The sequence below is a fragment of the Diceros bicornis genome, chromosome 34, assembly GCF_020826845.1.
Source record: "Diceros bicornis minor isolate mBicDic1 chromosome 34, mDicBic1.mat.cur, whole genome shotgun sequence".
NCBI lineage: Eukaryota > Metazoa > Chordata > Mammalia > Perissodactyla > Rhinocerotidae > Diceros > Diceros bicornis.
In genome coordinates this window covers 4,088,622-4,105,990 of record NC_080773.1, presented here as the reverse complement: position 1 = coordinate 4,105,990, position 17,369 = coordinate 4,088,622, and the positions used below count along the sequence as shown (strand labels likewise).

The 17,369-nt window shown below is 38.7% G+C and overlaps 1 protein-coding gene across 3 annotated transcripts in view; it reads right to left on the bottom strand.

The window, feature by feature from the left end:
* URI1 (URI1 prefoldin like chaperone) overlaps positions 1-16,925 on the bottom strand; it is a 72,111-nt gene extending 55,186 nt beyond the window's left edge. Inside the window, exons 1-2 of one of the 3 annotated variants that reach the window (XM_058529060.1) lie at positions 16,528-16,581; positions 913-1,018 (exon numbers count right to left, since the gene is read on the bottom strand). In XM_058529060.1, the coding sequence (XP_058385043.1) occupies positions 913-939 (27 nt within the window). In that variant the 5' untranslated portion in view covers positions 940-1,018; positions 16,528-16,581. Of the gene's footprint in view, positions 1-912; positions 1,019-4,634; positions 4,659-16,527 lie in introns of those variants that run through there. The other 2 variants (XM_058529061.1, XM_058529058.1) reach the window with 2 other exon arrangements.
* Positions 16,926-17,369: the final 444 nt, after the last annotated feature.

Here is a 17,369-nt window from a genome sequence, read left to right as displayed (position 1 = left end):
AATATTTAAAGCTGTCCCCCTGATGTACAGAACTAGGAAAGGAAGCTCACTATCACTACTTTTATTTAACACTGTACTAAAGGACCTAGACCACTCAAAAAGGCAAAAAATAAAATAAAAGCCTTAAGAACTGGAAAGAATAAAACTGCTACTATTCAGACAACATGCCTGTATGTATCTACACACATACTATCAGAATATACAGACAAGTAACTAGAATTCAAGTAAATTTAACAGCCAATACACAAAAACCAAGTATATGTCTATATACTAGCAAAAGATGAAAAGCAAATAAATTATAAAATGCAAGAAGAAATAATAAATATCTAGGGATAAATCTAAAACACATGCACGATTTATATACTAAAAGAAGCCAGGATTAAAAGAAGTTACACATAAAACTAAATAAATGGAAAGATATATCATGTTCATAGATTGGAAAACTTTAATAGTGTAAACATGTCAATTCTCCCCAAATTGAAGCTTAGATTTAAGGCATTCCAAGCAAAACCCCAGCAGATTCAATACTGCAGAGTACTGAAAAGCAGACTCTAAAATATTCATGAAAAAGCAAAGGGTCAACAACAGTAAAGGCAATCTTGAAGAAGAACAAAGCTAGAGGAATTTTGCTTCTAGATATCAAGACCTAGAAAGAAAGTGTGGTAGTGGTGCAAGTATGGGCAAATAATCCAATGAAACAGAATAGAAGAGAAACAGAACTACACACACATGATCACATAATTTATGAAAAAGACATACTCCATATGGAATTAGAGCTATGCCTTAGGAGGAAAGGTTACATGCTAAAAATAAAAGCAAAACTGAAACAGACCAGCCCTAAGAAAATACAAAACCAACCCCCAACTGGGTTACATTGCTCCACTAGTACTCGGGTGCTAAAAGGAAACTTACCCTTCTTTGAAGGAAGGTAAGACTCATCTAGAGTCTCCACAATTTTTCACTATGATGTCTGGTATCCAATCAAAATTTACAAAGCAGTCTATGAAAACAGGAGCAGCTGATGAGAAACCAAGAGAAAAAATAAACAACAGAAACAAACCCTCATTTGATTTACATAATGCAGTTATAAAGACATATACTTTATGATTAATACTTTTATGAAAATTGAGGGAAGGTTGGAGATGTCAGTAGAGGCCTAGAATACATTTTTTTAAATGTCAAAAAATAAACTGTAGAAACAAAAAATACAATAACTGAAATTAAGCATTTAGTAGATGGGTTTACTAGTAGATTAGATACATAAGAACAGAGGATTAGTGAACAGAAATACAGGTCAATAGAAAGTATCCAAATTGGCATACAGAGCAAAAGGAGGATAGAAAATACACAGAAGAGAGAGTAAAAGATATGAGATACAGAGAAATATAAGAAATACAGTGAAATAATATATGTGTATTCAGAGTACCAAAAGTAGAGAGAGACGATGACAGAACCAATATTTGGAGATTAGACAAGAATTTTCAAAACTGACAAAAGTCATCAAATTACAGATTCAAGAAACTTTACATATTCAAAGCAGGCTAAACACAAGGAAAAGCACATCTAGGCACATCATAAACACCTGAAAACCAAAGATAAAGAGAAAAATCCAAAAGCAGACAGAAGGGAAAACACATACAAATTCTTCAGAAAAGAAAACAACAAGACTGATGGAAGACTAACAGAAATGAACAAGTCCAAAGATAATGGAACGGCATCTTTAAAGTGTTGAAGAAAAAAAAAACTTACCAGCTTAGAACTAAATAAAAACGAAAATAAAGTGTTTAAAACAATAATAATCCTAATATTTTTAGGGTTAAGAAACACATGTAGAGGTAAAATATATGACAATAGCACAAATGAGGGACAGTTGGTTAATGAAATTAAATTATCAACAGATTATATGAATAATTTCATAAGTGGCAAAGTTTCAAAAGATTAGCGAATAATTTGCTACTAATTTAAGGTAGTCATAAGAAAAGGATACATATTATAACCTCTTAGATAATCTCTAAGGTAATAACTAAAAGGAAAATAAAATCCATATAACTATAAAGTTAATAGAGTTTAAAACAGAATATAAGGAGCTTACTAACACAAAAGAAAGAAAGAAAGGAATCAAAACAAACGTGACAAGTGGAAAACATATGTCAAGATGCGTAGACTTACATCCCAACAAGTGAGGGATGAGAAAATTTAAAGACCTAAATAAATATAGAAATAACATGTTTAGGGCCAGCCCCGTGGCTTAGCGGTTAAGTGCGCGCACTCCACTGCTGGCGGCCCAGGTTCGGATCCCAGGCGCGCACTGACGCACTGCTCGTCCGGCCATGCTGAGGCTGCATCCCACATACAGCAACTGGAAGGATGTGCAGCTATGACATACAACTATCTACTGGGGCTTTGGGGGGAAAATAAATAAATAAATAAAATCTTTTAATAAATAAATAAATAAAATTATAAAAAAAAAGAAATAACACGTTCACAGATTAGAGCTGCAAAAATAAAAGAACAATGAGGTACCATCAGAATGCTAATAAAAAAGACTGACAGTATCAAATAACATAGTAACATTTAACTGAAAAATCTGACATATTTTTCAAGAGCCTAATTAAGATAAACTAATGGTCCCTTAAGATAGAAGCTAGCCGTCATACTGAAGGAACTGACAAGATTTAGTAAATTAGTGGTATGAAGGAGATGGATCAGAGCACGCTGACAGGATTCTGCTTTGAACAGTGTTGCCCAGAATCGCGATAAGGATATACACATGTAGATTAGGGACAAAGATGATAAACTCAATTTTAGTGAATGAGACTGAGCTGCTGTGGGCCATAAAGCAAAGCTACCCAACACGCAGCAGGTGTGGGCAAGAGCAGAGGGCATACAAGAGCATATGAGAGAGGACACGCAGAGAGAGAAGAGACGACAGCCAAAGACGGAAAGTACACAGATGACCAACATTTAAGGATTAGGTGAAGAAACTAAAGAGACTAAGTAGGAATAGAAAAAGAGGAAGGAGAACCAGAAAAAAGCAAAGTCACAGAAGTTCCTAAGGTATAGAGTTTCAAGAGTTTACTAGGGAGCAATTAAAGTTTCAAATGAAGCACAGAGGTCAAGTAAGGCCAGAACTGAGAAAAGGTTCAGAGTTTGGTAAGTGAAATATAATAAAAACGTTACTTAGAGTAATTTTGATGAAAAGATGGAAGCAGAAACTAGCTTACAGTAGGCTGAGAAGCAAATGAAAAGCAAAGAATTAGAAACAGAGCAATTATCACACTGTATTATGTTTTCAGTTAACATGTTTCTGTACAAGTTTGTAAGGCCCTTGACGGCAGAAAGACACTGTGTACTGCAGTATCTAGGACGGTGCCTGGCACATAACTCACTTTCTTCCTTTTGTTCTTTGGAAAAAGCACTCATTTGCAGTAACTTTAATATTATGCAATTCATAAAATCAAGAAATCAAAGGATTAGGAACAATTGCCAACCCCACAGATTAAATGCGATTTTTTTTTTATATCAGGATCTCTTAAAAAAAAATTTTTAACAGAAACATATTTACAGTATTGTACTCCCAAAAAAACATGTCATTATTTTAAGGTATAGTAAATAAGTGGGAAGTAGCCAGAAATGAACCTAGAAAGACACAAGTCAGATGATACAAGGGTCTCAAATCACATTTTAATGACTCTGGATTTTATTCTAAGTACAAAGGGAAGCGACCATAGGATTATAAGCAGGAGAGTGACAAAATGAGATACTTCAACTTACACTGTTAAAAAAATACAGCTCTGGAAAATAGGTAGAGGGGAGCGAGAGTAGAACCACCAAGACCAGCCAGGAATTACTGCCTCCAGGTAAGAAAGAATAACTTGAAAATGGCAGTGGAGATCACAAGAAGTAGTCAACTCAAGGAACTCAAAACATTGTTTTCTAGCTTTTGGACATCATATTCTAGTCCTTCTCTCCCTTTTTATTTAATATTGTAAATTAAATTGATAGTAATAGCTCTTTGAGAAGGTAATTATAAATATGGTTTATACCATATTAAACCAACTCACCCTTTGACTCAGTAAGTCCACCTCACTGAAGCATTTTGTGTACTATCAAGAGAATGAAAATGACCAAATACCCATCAGTAAGATACCAGCTGAATACCTGATGCTATACCCACAGATGGTCTGCTGTGCAACCATAAGATATCATGAGGAAGATCTCTATGAACCCAAGTAATCCCCAGGTATATCATTTAATGAGAAAAACAAAGGGCAAAATATAATATGATATCTTTTGTGTAAGAAGGTGGGAGGGGGGGATAAGACAGAATGTTTTAGTATTTCTTTTTAAAGAAGAAACACAGGGAGGATAAATTAGAAATTAATAAAAATGGTTATCAATAGCGGTAGGCAGGAGCACAAATGGGAATGAATTACTGTACCTCAGCAGACTTTTTGATACAGTTGTGATTTTAAACCATGTAAATGTTTTATGTATTCATAAAATAAAATTAAGTCAAACTGATAAAAAAAGCAAACACCAAAATTCAATACACACAGAAGCTATATATCAAATTGAAGACATAACTGCACAGGAAAAATTATAATAATTCAAGTAACTTTTGAGATCAGTACCTTAACTGCACACCCCAAGGGGGTTAACTCTATTAGAACAAAAGGAACTGCAAAGAAATCTTGAACTTCACTTCACAGGTTTGCTGTTGGCAGTGGTATTAATGTAGTAATTCTGAAACTACTTTGTGTATACTGTAGGAGAGAGCAAATAAAGAAACATGGATGTTGTTGAGAACCAAGGTTTTCACCATGGAAGAAGGGAGATTCAAATACAGACTGAGGGAAGTTGAGGAAGAACCCTGTGGTAATGGATTTGAATGGAAAGTATCAGGGTCAGGATGCACTGAACCCAATTTTAGGTTTTGAGTTTCTTTTTTGAGCAGTTCTAACTATTTCCAAGGATTGCTATTTCATGACTTCTATTCTTTCTCAGAGGTCTTGCAAAGAATAAAGACAAAACTTACTTATTAAAAAAAAAACAGGGGCCGGCCCAGTGGTATAGTGGTTAAGGCCACACACTCCGCTTTGGTGGCCCGGGGTTCATGGGTTTGGATCCCGGGCACAGACATACACATCGCTCATCAAGCCATGCTGAGGTGGTGTCCCATAAACAAAAAGCAGAGGTAGACCAGCACAGATGTTAGCTTAGGGACAATCTTCCTCAAGCAAAAAGAGGAAGATTGGTGACAGACGTTATTAGCTCAGGGCCAATCATCTTCACCAAAAAAATAAATAAAAAATAAATAAAAAAAAGAATAAAACTCATGAACCTTTTTATAAGTCTAAGATACATTATGGGATTCTAGTGATTATATTTATCCTGCATCTTGTGATTTCTAGTAATTACTAGATTTCATCTAGTAATTACTTCATGATTACACATCAATTATTCCTAACTTACGCTTAAAAACGCCGGCCCCGGTGGTCCAGTGGTTAAGACTCGGCACTCTCACCGCCGCAGCCCAGGTTCGTTTCCAGTCAGGGAACCACACCAACAGTCTGTCGGTTGTCATACTGTGGTGGCTGCATGTTGCTGTGATGCTGAAAGCTATGCCACCAGTATTTCAAATACCACCAGGGTCCCCCCTGGTAGACAAGCTTCAGCAGAGCTTCCAGACTAAGGCAGATGAGGAAGAAGGAAAAAACTGTTTTCAGTTTTCTGAAAAAACTGGCCATGAAAACCCTGGGAACAGCAGCAGAGCATCATCTGACAGAGCGCCAGAAGATGAGAGGATGGCGCAAAAGACCAGGCAGGGCTCCGCTCTGCTGTACAGAGGATCACTAGGAGTCAGAATCGACTCATCAGCACTAACAACAAATGCTTAAAAAAAAAAAGTTATATAATAAGAAATGGAATCACCTAGACGGATGATGCAATCAATAGTGAAAAATCATCCTTCAGTTTTCTTATTGTATTGCCCAAACCATTACATCATCTTTCAAAAAAGTATAAAAGACTAGAGACAACATTTTTGTTTTGTTTTGTTTTTTGTGAGGAAGATCAGCCCTGAGCTAACATCCATGCCAATCCTCCTCTTTTTGCTGAGGAAGACCGGCCCTGGGCTAACATCTGTGCCCATCTTCCTCCACTTTATATGGGACGCTGCCACAACATGGCCTGACAAGCGGTACATCGGTGCACACCCGGGATCCGAACCCAGGCTGCCAGCAGCAGAGTGCAAGCACTTAGGCCCTACTCCATGGGGCCAGCCCCTAGAGACACCATTTTTATAGCCTGTTTTTAGCTTTCATACACAGTTGACAATTCAGAATTTTTCATATTCTACCCATAGAGGCAAAGAGAAGAAAAGTGACAGAGAAAGACAGTGACAGTTACTAAACAAATCAGAATATAAATAAGAAAAGATATCAGCTCTCATCACCAGTGCTGCCCAAGAGAATTTTCTTCAACGAAGGAAATCTTCAAAGTCAACACTGCCCAATGCAACAGCAAAGAGCCTCATGTGGCTACTGAGCACTTAAAATGTGGCTATTGCTACTGAGAAACTTAATTCTGTTTTAATTTTACTTAATTTTAAGTTTAAGTTTAAATTTAATAGCTACACATAGTGGCTACCATAATGGATAGCACAACTAGACACAAATGATGATGATGAAAATGACAGTATAAATTAAATCTCAGATTATGAGTCTTCAGATGACAATATCCCAGATGAATTTTCTCAAACTCAACAACCAATGAGCAATATACAAAATTAACTCAAAATGGATCAATGACCTAAATGTAAGAGCTAAAATCATAAAACTTTTTGAAGAAAACATAGGTTTAAATCTTCATGACTGGATTTGGCAATGGGTTCTTAGATATGATACCAAAAGCATGAGCAATAAAAGAAAAAATAAACTGGACTTCACCAAAATTAAAAACTTTTGGGGGCTGATCCAGTGGCGTAGTGGTTAACTTCACGCACTGCACTGGGGGCCCAGGGTTCATGGGTTCAGATCCCAAGTACAGACCTACACACCACTCATCAAGCCATGCTGTGGTGGCGTCCCACATATAAAACAGGAAGATGGGCACAGACGTTAGCTCAGGGCCACTCTTCCTCAAGCAAAAAGAGGAAGATTGGCAACAGATGGTAGCTCAGGGCCAATCTTCCTCACACACACAAGAAAGTGCTTAGAGGAACAAAAAACAAATTAAAAACTTTTGTGCATCAAAGAATATTATCAAGAAAGTGAAAAGGTAACCTACAGAATGGGAGAAAACATTTACAAATCATATATCTGGTAAGGATTTAATACCCAGATTATACAAATGAAAACTACAACTCAACAACAAAAAGACAACCCAATTAAAAAATGGGCAAAGGACTTGAACACACATTTCTCCAAAGAAGATATACAAATGGCCAATAAACACAGGAAAAGATGCTCAACATCCTTAGTCATCAGAGAAATGTAAATCAAAACCACAATGAGAAATACCTCTTAATACCTATTAGGATAGCTATAATAAAAAAAAAATGGGGGCCGGCCCGGTGGCGCAAGCGGTTAGGTGCACACATTCCGCTGCAGCGGCCCGGGGTTCACCAGTTCGGATCCCGGGCACGCACCAATGCACCACTTGGCAAGCCGTGCTATGGCGGCGTCCCATATAAAGTGGAGGAAGATGAGGCACAGATAGCCCAGGGCCAGTCTTCCTCAGGAAAAAAAAGAGGAAGATTGGCAGATGTTAGCATAGGGCTGATCTTCCTCAAAAAAAAAAAAAAATGGAAAACAAGTGTTGGCAAGGATGTGGAGAAACTGGAAACTTCATACATTGCTAGTGGGAATGTAAAATTGTGCAAACGCTGTGGAAAACAGTTTGGCAGTTCCTCAAAAAGTTAAACATAGAGTTACCATAGACTCAGCAATTCCACTCCTAGGTTTATACCCCAAAGAATGGAAAACAGGGACTCAGATACTTGTACACCAACATTCATAGCAGCATTATTTACAATTAGAAAAAGGTGGAAATAATCCAAGTGTTCATCAATAGATAAATGAATAAACAAAATGTGGTATATATATACAATGGAATATTATTCAGCCATAAAAAGGAATGAAGTTGGAACACACGCCATAACATAGATGAACCCTGAAAACATTATGCTACATAAAATAAGCCAGTCACAAAAGGACAAATATCACATGATTCTCTTCTATGAAATATCTAGAATTGGCAAATTAATAATGACAGAAAGTGGATTAGAAGTTACAGGAGCTCAAGGGAGCAGAGAATAGGAGAGTTACTGCTTAATGGTTACAGACTTTCTGCTTGGGGTGATGAAAAAGTTTTGAAAACAGTGATGATGGTTGCACAAGAGTGAATGTAATTAATGCCACTGAATTGAACATCTGAAAATGGTTAAAATGGCAAATTTTATTTTATATATATTTTATCACAATAAATAAGATTGTTGGAATAAAAGATCTCTAAATTGCATTTCTTTTTCCACTCCTACAAGTTTTTAAGGTACCTGAGGTGAGAGACTAGAAGCAAAAAAACCTTGACGGCACTGGAAATGAGTTTTGAAAGCAGGAATCACGTAATGGTTTATCTTTGTATCTCCCTAAGTCGTAGAACAAATCATACTAACCGGGAAGAGAACTACACATATCTGAATATAGTGGACGTTGAATAAAGGTTGACTGACTTGAATGAAGAAAATAAAAAAGGATCAATGAGTAAACAAGTTACTTCCAAGAACAAAAAAGAAATAGGGTATTCCCATCTAGTTAGTCATTCAACAAGAACTTCATCACGTAATAGCTTGCAACAACAACTTGGACTATTCCACTTTTCTAAAAGGACGTGCGGCAGTCTTCTTAAACCTCTTATGATCTTTGTGCACCAAAATTTACTTAATACAGAGAGGATTGCTCTATTTAAATTCTTATTAAAATATCCAATGAAATTGTTTTTCACTATCCCATATTCTTACTTCCGTAAATTATCTGTAAAAATTACTTGAGAACATAAAAAGCAAAAAGGATCCCTTGGACCTGGATGGTAAACAGTGGTGACTGTTTCTCCTGGTGTACTGAAAGCTAATGTATGTCCTTAGCACTGTCCACTGACAGGGCCTAAATGCAGTAACATCCCAGTAGCCATGGGATACTAGCCATGGGTTACTAGCCAAATGCTAGTAACCAGATCTTGGTTTCTAGCATTTCTCATTAAAAAGAACCAGGGCTTTTTGAAGACATAGTCAATTTTAGGACTAAGGCAAGAAAACTACAAGGTAAGCCTAAGATACCTTGTGCCAGAAAGCAAGGTAATAATCAAAGAACAATGGGACATGCTGTAAGGCTGCAGGAGCTGGCTTGAAGGGGCTCCCACTGGCCAAATCTGGAACAAACTGAGTACCAAAAGGAATAATGACAAATTACAGTACACCCAATTAAAAAAAAGAAAAGCAAAAACAGGAGTTTATAGTGATATTAAAACCAGAGAAAAGGCTCTTCTTTATAGAAAAATTCCAGCTATAAATATAGATGGTTAGAAAATCACTAATTTGCAAACACCAATATACAAACTGATTCAGGCAAGGATCATCCATGGTAAAGGGCTGTTGGGGAACAGGATATTTACACTGTCTTCAAGTATTATTCCCATTTATAAAGTACTCATTCCTTACATAGGGGAAAACGTGCATTTACGGGGGAGAAATTCGACAGATATCACCTCAAACAAGGTAACTAGCAACACTAATAAGAGGATGAAGCAACATCAGGTGTCTCCTGCTGTGATGCAACAGGAAGTCATCATCATCTATGCAGTGTTCTTGCCAAAAACGTTTAACTTTGTTTCTTCATGATTACTTTCATCAGACATCTCCAGATTGCGGGGCATCCTATAAGAAAACCGTTGTAAACTCTTCAAAAATACCAATTTCATAAAGACAAAAGAAGGCAGGGGACTGTTTTAGATGAAAAGAGACTAAAGAAATAAGACAGTCAAATGCAATCTCAGATTGAATCCTGGATTGAAAAAGAGAGTTATAAAGAACATTTTTAGAAAACTGAGGTAATTTGAATATGTTAAATAATATTATTGTGTGTCAATGTTCATTTCACGGATGTGAAAAAAGATATTATGATTATGAAGCAGAATGACCTTGTTCTCAAATGATATGTGCTTAAGTATTAGGGATGTAATGATGTGTGCAATTCATTTTCAAATGGTTCAACAAGAAAAAAAAGGAATACATACAGAGAAAGAGAAAGCAAATGGGACAAAATATTACTGATGACTCTCAACTATTCTTTCAACTTCTCTATGGTTTCATAATTTTTCAAAATAAACAGTTGTAGCTTTAAAAAAAAATGCCTTTAGACAGACTAAAGATTGAGACTCACCCACGTGGATATGAAGGCAAGAATGATATAAGCTAAAAGATTTTTAAACCCAAACTGAAAACATTAGGCGAGAAAAAACAATCCAACAGTTACGGTCAAACCATAGACTACATGCAGCTCCTTCACCTTTTCCCCATCAGTGTTTTGGAACTATTCTTGCCTTTTACTCCAATCTGGAGAGGACAAATAAAATGAAAATGGGGTTTTCTTCCACCTTGAAATACTGTATTATAATGTTTATTAATAACTTCCAAATGACTCAAAACCAAAGCTGTTTTTTTTCATGGCACCTGACTGGCATGATAAGTGCTAACAACAACAAAAACAAATTGTTCTAAAACAAAATATAACTCACAAGTAATGAGTTCCGTAAACTCATCTACTTACAAACGTATCTTAGGCTATAAGCAAACTTATTCTTACAACTCTGCCTTTCTTAAAAATGAAAAAAAGAAAAGAACTTCAACACTAGAAAGACCAAATATACTCTCTTCAATAAATTACCTATAATTACTCAATTTGGAAAAAGCATTTTCTAAAATTCAACACCCATTCAGACAAACTCTTAGCTAACTAGGAATATAAGAAAATTCCTTAATCTGATAAAAAGTAAATACAGAAAATATCCACAGTAAACATTATACTTGATGGTGAATTTTTGAAAGTTCAGCCCTAACACTATCACCATTTCTTTTTTTTTTTTTGTGAGGAAGATCAGCCATGCCAATCCTCCTCTTTTTTGCTGAGGAAGACTGGCCCTGGGCTAACATCCGTGCCCATCTTCCTCCACTTTATATGGGACGCCGCCACAGCATGACCTGACAAGCAGTGCGTCGGTGCGCGCCCAGGATCTGAACCCAGGCCGCCAGCAGCGGAGCACGCGCACTTAACTGCTATGCCACGGGGCCGGCCCCCACTATCACCATTTCTATTCAACCTTGCACTAGAAATCCTAGCCAGTGCAAAAGGCAAGAAAAAGAAATAGAGAGCATAAGGATTAGCAAGGATACAATAAGGCAATCCTGAGGAATCACAACAAAACTTACACTACCAGATATCAAGATGACCCAAAATGCTATAATAATTAGACAGAGTAGGTTTGCACAAGAATAGACAACTAAGCCAACAAACAGAGTCGAAAAATAGATCCACACATACAGCCACCTGACAAAAATGACAATGCAGTGGAAAGAGGAGATTCTTTCCAATAAACAGTAATGGGGTAACCAGATATCCACATGGTAAAAGATGAAGCCTGACTTCAATTCCCCATTATACACAAAATCAATTCCAGGTAAATTATAGACCTAAACGTGAAAGGCAAAACAATAAAGCTTCCAGAAGATAATATAAGAGGATATCTTCAGAACATTAGGGTAAGAAAGACTTCCTAAAAACAAGAAAAAAGAAAAAAACAAAAACACATTAACCGTAAAGGAAATGACTGCTAAAATTAAGCATTTCTATTCATAAAAGGACACCATTATAATGTCAAGTCAAGCCACAGACTAGGGAAGAAATTCACAAAATGTAACTGAAAAAGGACTCATATCAAAAGTACATAAAGAATTACTAAGAATCAATTAGAATATGGCAAACATCCCAACAGAAAATGGACAAGAGATGAGCAGGTATTTTACCAAAATAACAACGCAAATAGCCAATAAATATCTGAAAAGGTGATCAACCTCATTAGTCATTACTAGAACAGCTAGCAAATATGAAAAGGACAGACAGTACCCAGTGGTGATGAGGAAGTGAAGTAGCTGGAAATTCCACCCACCACTGACAGCAGTGTAAACTGGTGAATTTGGAACTGACCATAACCACTTTGGAAAATAGGCATCGTAAGTAGAATTGAAGACACAAATACCCCACGAGAAAGTTCAGGGCAAAAACTAGAAACAACCCAAACTGTTCACCTGAAAAATTAAGAGAGTTAACGAAGACTCTCACATCAAATTTGTAAACGTCTACCACAATGCTAGGCACACAGAATTCACTCGATACGGATAATGCAGTCCCATCCTCACTCCCTTTCTTCACGAACCACAAAGGGATACTTATAATCTATGATTCTCAAAAGACATTCCAATGGTTTCTCATCTCACAGAAATAAAAACCAAAATCCTTATAATGATCTGGTGCAGCTCTCACCCTGACTCATTCTGAGCTGTTTGCCCTGACTAGAAAGCTCTTCTCCAAAATATCTTCCCTTCCCTTACTTTATTTTTCTTCCTAGTCTTACCTATCACAAACTACCCGACATGTTAAACGGGCCTACTCCACATCGTGACCACTAGAATGTAATCTCCATGAAAGCAAAGACCTTCTCCATTTTGTTCACTACTGCATCCTCTGCAGAACACGCCTGGCATGTAGCAGGTACTCAATAAATATTTGTTGAAAAATTAAATGCTTGAATCCGGGGCTGGGAGAGAATAGCTGTTGTATGGAGTATATGGCTGACAGTTTCTTAAACTATGTGCAGTTTAGTTTACCATGAGAAACATGAAAACCCGCCATTAAGTTAAATTAGTTGTTCTGCTTTATGAAGAACCTGAAATATTTACTCTTAATGCACTTAATTCCCCAGATTCTACATTAGGAAAATATACTTTATTCCAAAATTCCAAGTGAGAATTACATAAGCACTCAATAACAATTAAAATAAAATAATAAATAATATTATCCTCATGAGTTTTCCAAAGTTACTATTATCCTGCAAATAAATCTATGAAAACAATACTATCTACCACTTTTTTAACATTACAATAAAATCTCAGTAATTCTGCTAATAAAAGATGAGTATCTGGAGATACAAGAAACAGATATTGCAGAAATATCACCTTAGCCAAGAAACCAAAATTTCACCATAATGCAATTCTAAGATAGAAGCAGATTAAACAAGATCTTAGCATGACGAAACTTCCCCTGAACAGTCCAAGACACACCACTAGAGTCCTAGATCGCAACTTTCACGGCATAAGTCAGTCTAGAGAGGCTCCTCACTAGCTCTGATCTTTCCACCAGACATTTTACTGCTATTGGTAAGAAAAGATTTAGTTAAAAGTAAAAAAAAAGATGATCCAAGTTCCCTTGTGTCCCTGTATTTTTTGACAGAGAATTAAGAGTACATCAAACCCCCAAGCAAAAAAGAAAAAAGGAAACCAACTGGAGGGATGGATGTTTGAATAAATTTTATCTATCAACTCGTGAGCAACCAAGAAACAAACCTGCCAGACTGATGCTCAAACCAGCCAAGAGCCATTTTTCAGACCCAGAAAGTATTTAACAATTAAAGATACATCATCTCAGTTTTCATTAAAATAAGTTTTGACAGCCTTTATTGAAAAATTAAAATCCCATCCAATTTCACTCACTTTTAGGTAAAATAAGAAGTGAAATTGTGTGCTTTTAAAACATTTCATGGTGTCTTTTCCTATATAAAGTGTGTGAAGACTTACATACATATAAGTGTAACTGCACCACACTATACATACTCCTCTACTATTTTTAATGCCTGCATAAAAGCTCCTCTTATGTACAATGATTTATCTAACCAGGCCCCTAGTGTTGGACTTTTAGCTTTTTCATTATTATAAACAAAGCTGCAGGGAACCTTTCTGCACATATCTTTTTGCTAGATCAAAAAAAATACACGCAAGTTTCAGCCTTGACGCTGCAAGCGAAAACAATGTTAAAATATTTCATACTGTCCACTTATTTATTTCAGATGTCATTTATTGGGGTTGAGGCTCATTCACACCTCTTGTTTGTCTTTTTTCTTCAAGTTACTAATTTTTTTGTCCTTGTTATCCAATGCTGCAAAGGATAAACAAGAAAAAAACAGAGAGGAACCAAGAGAGAACTTGTCATACTCCTTGACTGAGTTTTGAAAAAAACAAAACTGATGGAGCAATATTTAAACCACATTACCCAGCAGCCCTTCTCAACCAAGATTCCCAGAGCAAATAATCCCCAACCTAAGGTATCCACTGCACATAATGAATTCATTTCTTTCCTCTCATCTAGAGCCTACCAGCCAGGTATCATTCCAGGGAAAACTGAAAAAACAGTCATCCAAATCATTTTCGTCAGATTTTAATTCTCTCTCACAGAACTCAGGTAGGGAAAGGCCAAGTCCCAAAGCACATTTAATTCGAGTTATACAAAGGAATACTAAACAGCACACTAATACAAAGCTTTATGACATTTTTCCCTTTTTCATTCCAAGAATGTCCCAACACTTCTACTTTACTAGAGTTCACTGTACTCCTATAGCTGGGTTGGTTTTAAAGCCTAAATAAAAAAATTTTTAATTGACTATTTGCTACATAACGCTTTCCTATGCTAAACTCTAAAGTGCAGCTATCTACCCAGTATATTTTGTGGCCTCATGGGTCTCCCATCCACTGAAGCAAACTCTCTAAAATACAGTCTAATCTATTTACTGAAGGGCTTTATCACGAACTGGAAATAATCTTACATATTCACAACAGACATGCACGTGCTTATTTTAAGTGCCAACATAACAACACAACACACAAAAGTAATTTGGTAACAGAGTCAATGTCTACTGAAAACAGTCACTCAGGTTCCCACAGGCCCGTAACTGAAAAGGCAGTTTTCAAATGTCACTGGATACCATCCCAGAAAGCTGTTCAGAGCACCCCAAAATGTACCCTCTGTATTTCTGCCACACTGACATCAGAATAAAACCAAGGATATCTCTTTTTAACACGCCAAATGGAAGAAAACATATGAAATCAGCACTATGCACACATTATATGATGGAGGAGGCAAAAGTATTTCCTCTATAGAATAGACTAAGAGCCATGGGAATACCATCTTCTGGGAGTCAGCTTCACATTTTCTAAAAGAACAAAAAATGTAAATAGTTTTGTCAAAATTAACAAATTGGTTTCATGAAGGGCTGTCTATTCTTTATTTTTCTCTTGAAAAAATTAAAATTCATTAATGTCATAATTTAAACATGCTAAACTTGTTCAATTTTTAAACCCCCATCTTGAAAAAAGCCAAGTTTAAAACCCAACGGTTGTATAGGGTATTGCAGAAAAATGAATCTCAGAAAAGGAAATCCAATGCACAAAATAACTTAGACCAACCAGAACAAAGTAGGAAAGATTCCCCCACTTCATCCTTACAGGTGGTTTCCAAGCAAATCAGGATGTTTTAGGTTCTATGAAAAGTCCCTTATCTAGCTCGAGTGAGTATATTCGTATACCTATCCAAGTAGTCATTTTTATACAGGAATATTCAATAGAAGTAGTTAGGGATTCTCACTGTTTATAGTTTTGAAAACAACTTCCTAACCCTTTTAACCACGATGGTCTCTCCCAATATGACACAGGACATTTTAAGCAAATGTTGCTTTTCAAAGAAAGAATTTCAAACTTTCAGGAGACAGTGAGAACCTGAAATGCTACAGAATCCAAAGGAAGAAAATCTCAGATTAAATAATACCGTATTTCTTAAATCGGGTATACTTCATATACAACCCCATTAGCACACGCAAAACTTTCTCCTTTCTTCACTGGTCGATTAAAACTCATTTATTACACGATTGAAGTTAAAATTCAATAAAATAGCATTCTATTTTGACAAATACTAACCAACCAAAGCTGTAATTGCACATGCAGTGTATCACTACAAACCTAATAAAACTCGTAAGCGCAATCAGATAAAGAGCAACAAAGTATACATTCTGGCAACGTTCAGACAAGCTAAAGACGAACACTTCCAGTTACAGCGTGCCCCCCACCAAAAAGAATTCCCAACACTGTCGTCCGCATTGTTTAAAAACTCAAATTTATAAACAAGCAGATCGTCACCCCCTTCCCCCACCCCGCTCCGCTCCCCTCGAGGTCAAAGGGCTCCAGACAACAGACAACAGGAGCACGTGACAGAAGTTTCTCGGCACACTCCCTCCGGGCCCGAGGCTGCGCTCCCCGCGCGGGGTCAGGGCGGAGCGGGCCCCGACCGGGGGGCTGCGGCCCAGGGGGGCGGCAGGGCCGGCCCGGGGAGGGCGCGGGGCCGAGGCGCGCGGGCCGCAGCGGCCTGTTACCTTTTCCTGCTCCTCGCGGAGCCGCGCCACCTCCGGGGCGCGCAGCGGCGCCGCGGCCAGGGCCGGGGCCGGGGCCGGGGCCGGGGCGTGCGGGCCGGGGCCGCGCGGGGCCTCCATGGCGCGGGCGCCGGGCCTCAGCGGGGCGAACGAGTCCTAAAGCAGTGTTTATGGAGGCGGCGCGGCCGGCGGCTGCCCAGCGCCCGCGTGCTCGCCCTCATGCGCCGCGCACCCCGCGCCCAGGAGGCCGCGCCCGCCTGCTCCGCTGCCGCGGCGGCCGCTGCTCGCGTCCGGGCTGCCCGCGGCCGCATCTCACACGCACATGCCGCCGCCGGCGCCGCCGCCGCCGGCGCGGGCTCGGAGCAGCAAGCCGGCCGGGGAGCGCAGGAGCCTGTCCGAGGGCCGCGCCGGGCCGGGCGTTCTCCCGCGGCCGCGCCTCCTCCGCGCCTCCCCGCGGGCCCCGCCCCTCGCCCCTCGCCCCGCCCCGCGCGGCACGCCGGGAAGCGCGCGGCCTCCGCCCCTCGCTCCGCCCCCGGGGAGTCACGTGGTGCGGGGGCGGCGCGGCCGCGGCGCGCTGGGCGCCGGGCTGCGCTGTGTGGCAGCCTCTGGAAGCTCTCCTGCCAGCGTGGAGCACGGCGGAGTGAGTGTGCATCCGGGTGAGCGCCGCTTAGCCTTGCTCCCTTTAGTGCCGCATCTGGCGGTGGAAGCTTGATTCACGCTCTAAAGCTGCTTCGTAAGCACATTTAATTTTAGCAAATTCAACTCTTCCCTGCGCCTGTTTAATGAATTAAAATATGCACTTATATTTTGCATGTGTATTAATTACTGCACACATAATTTTCCCT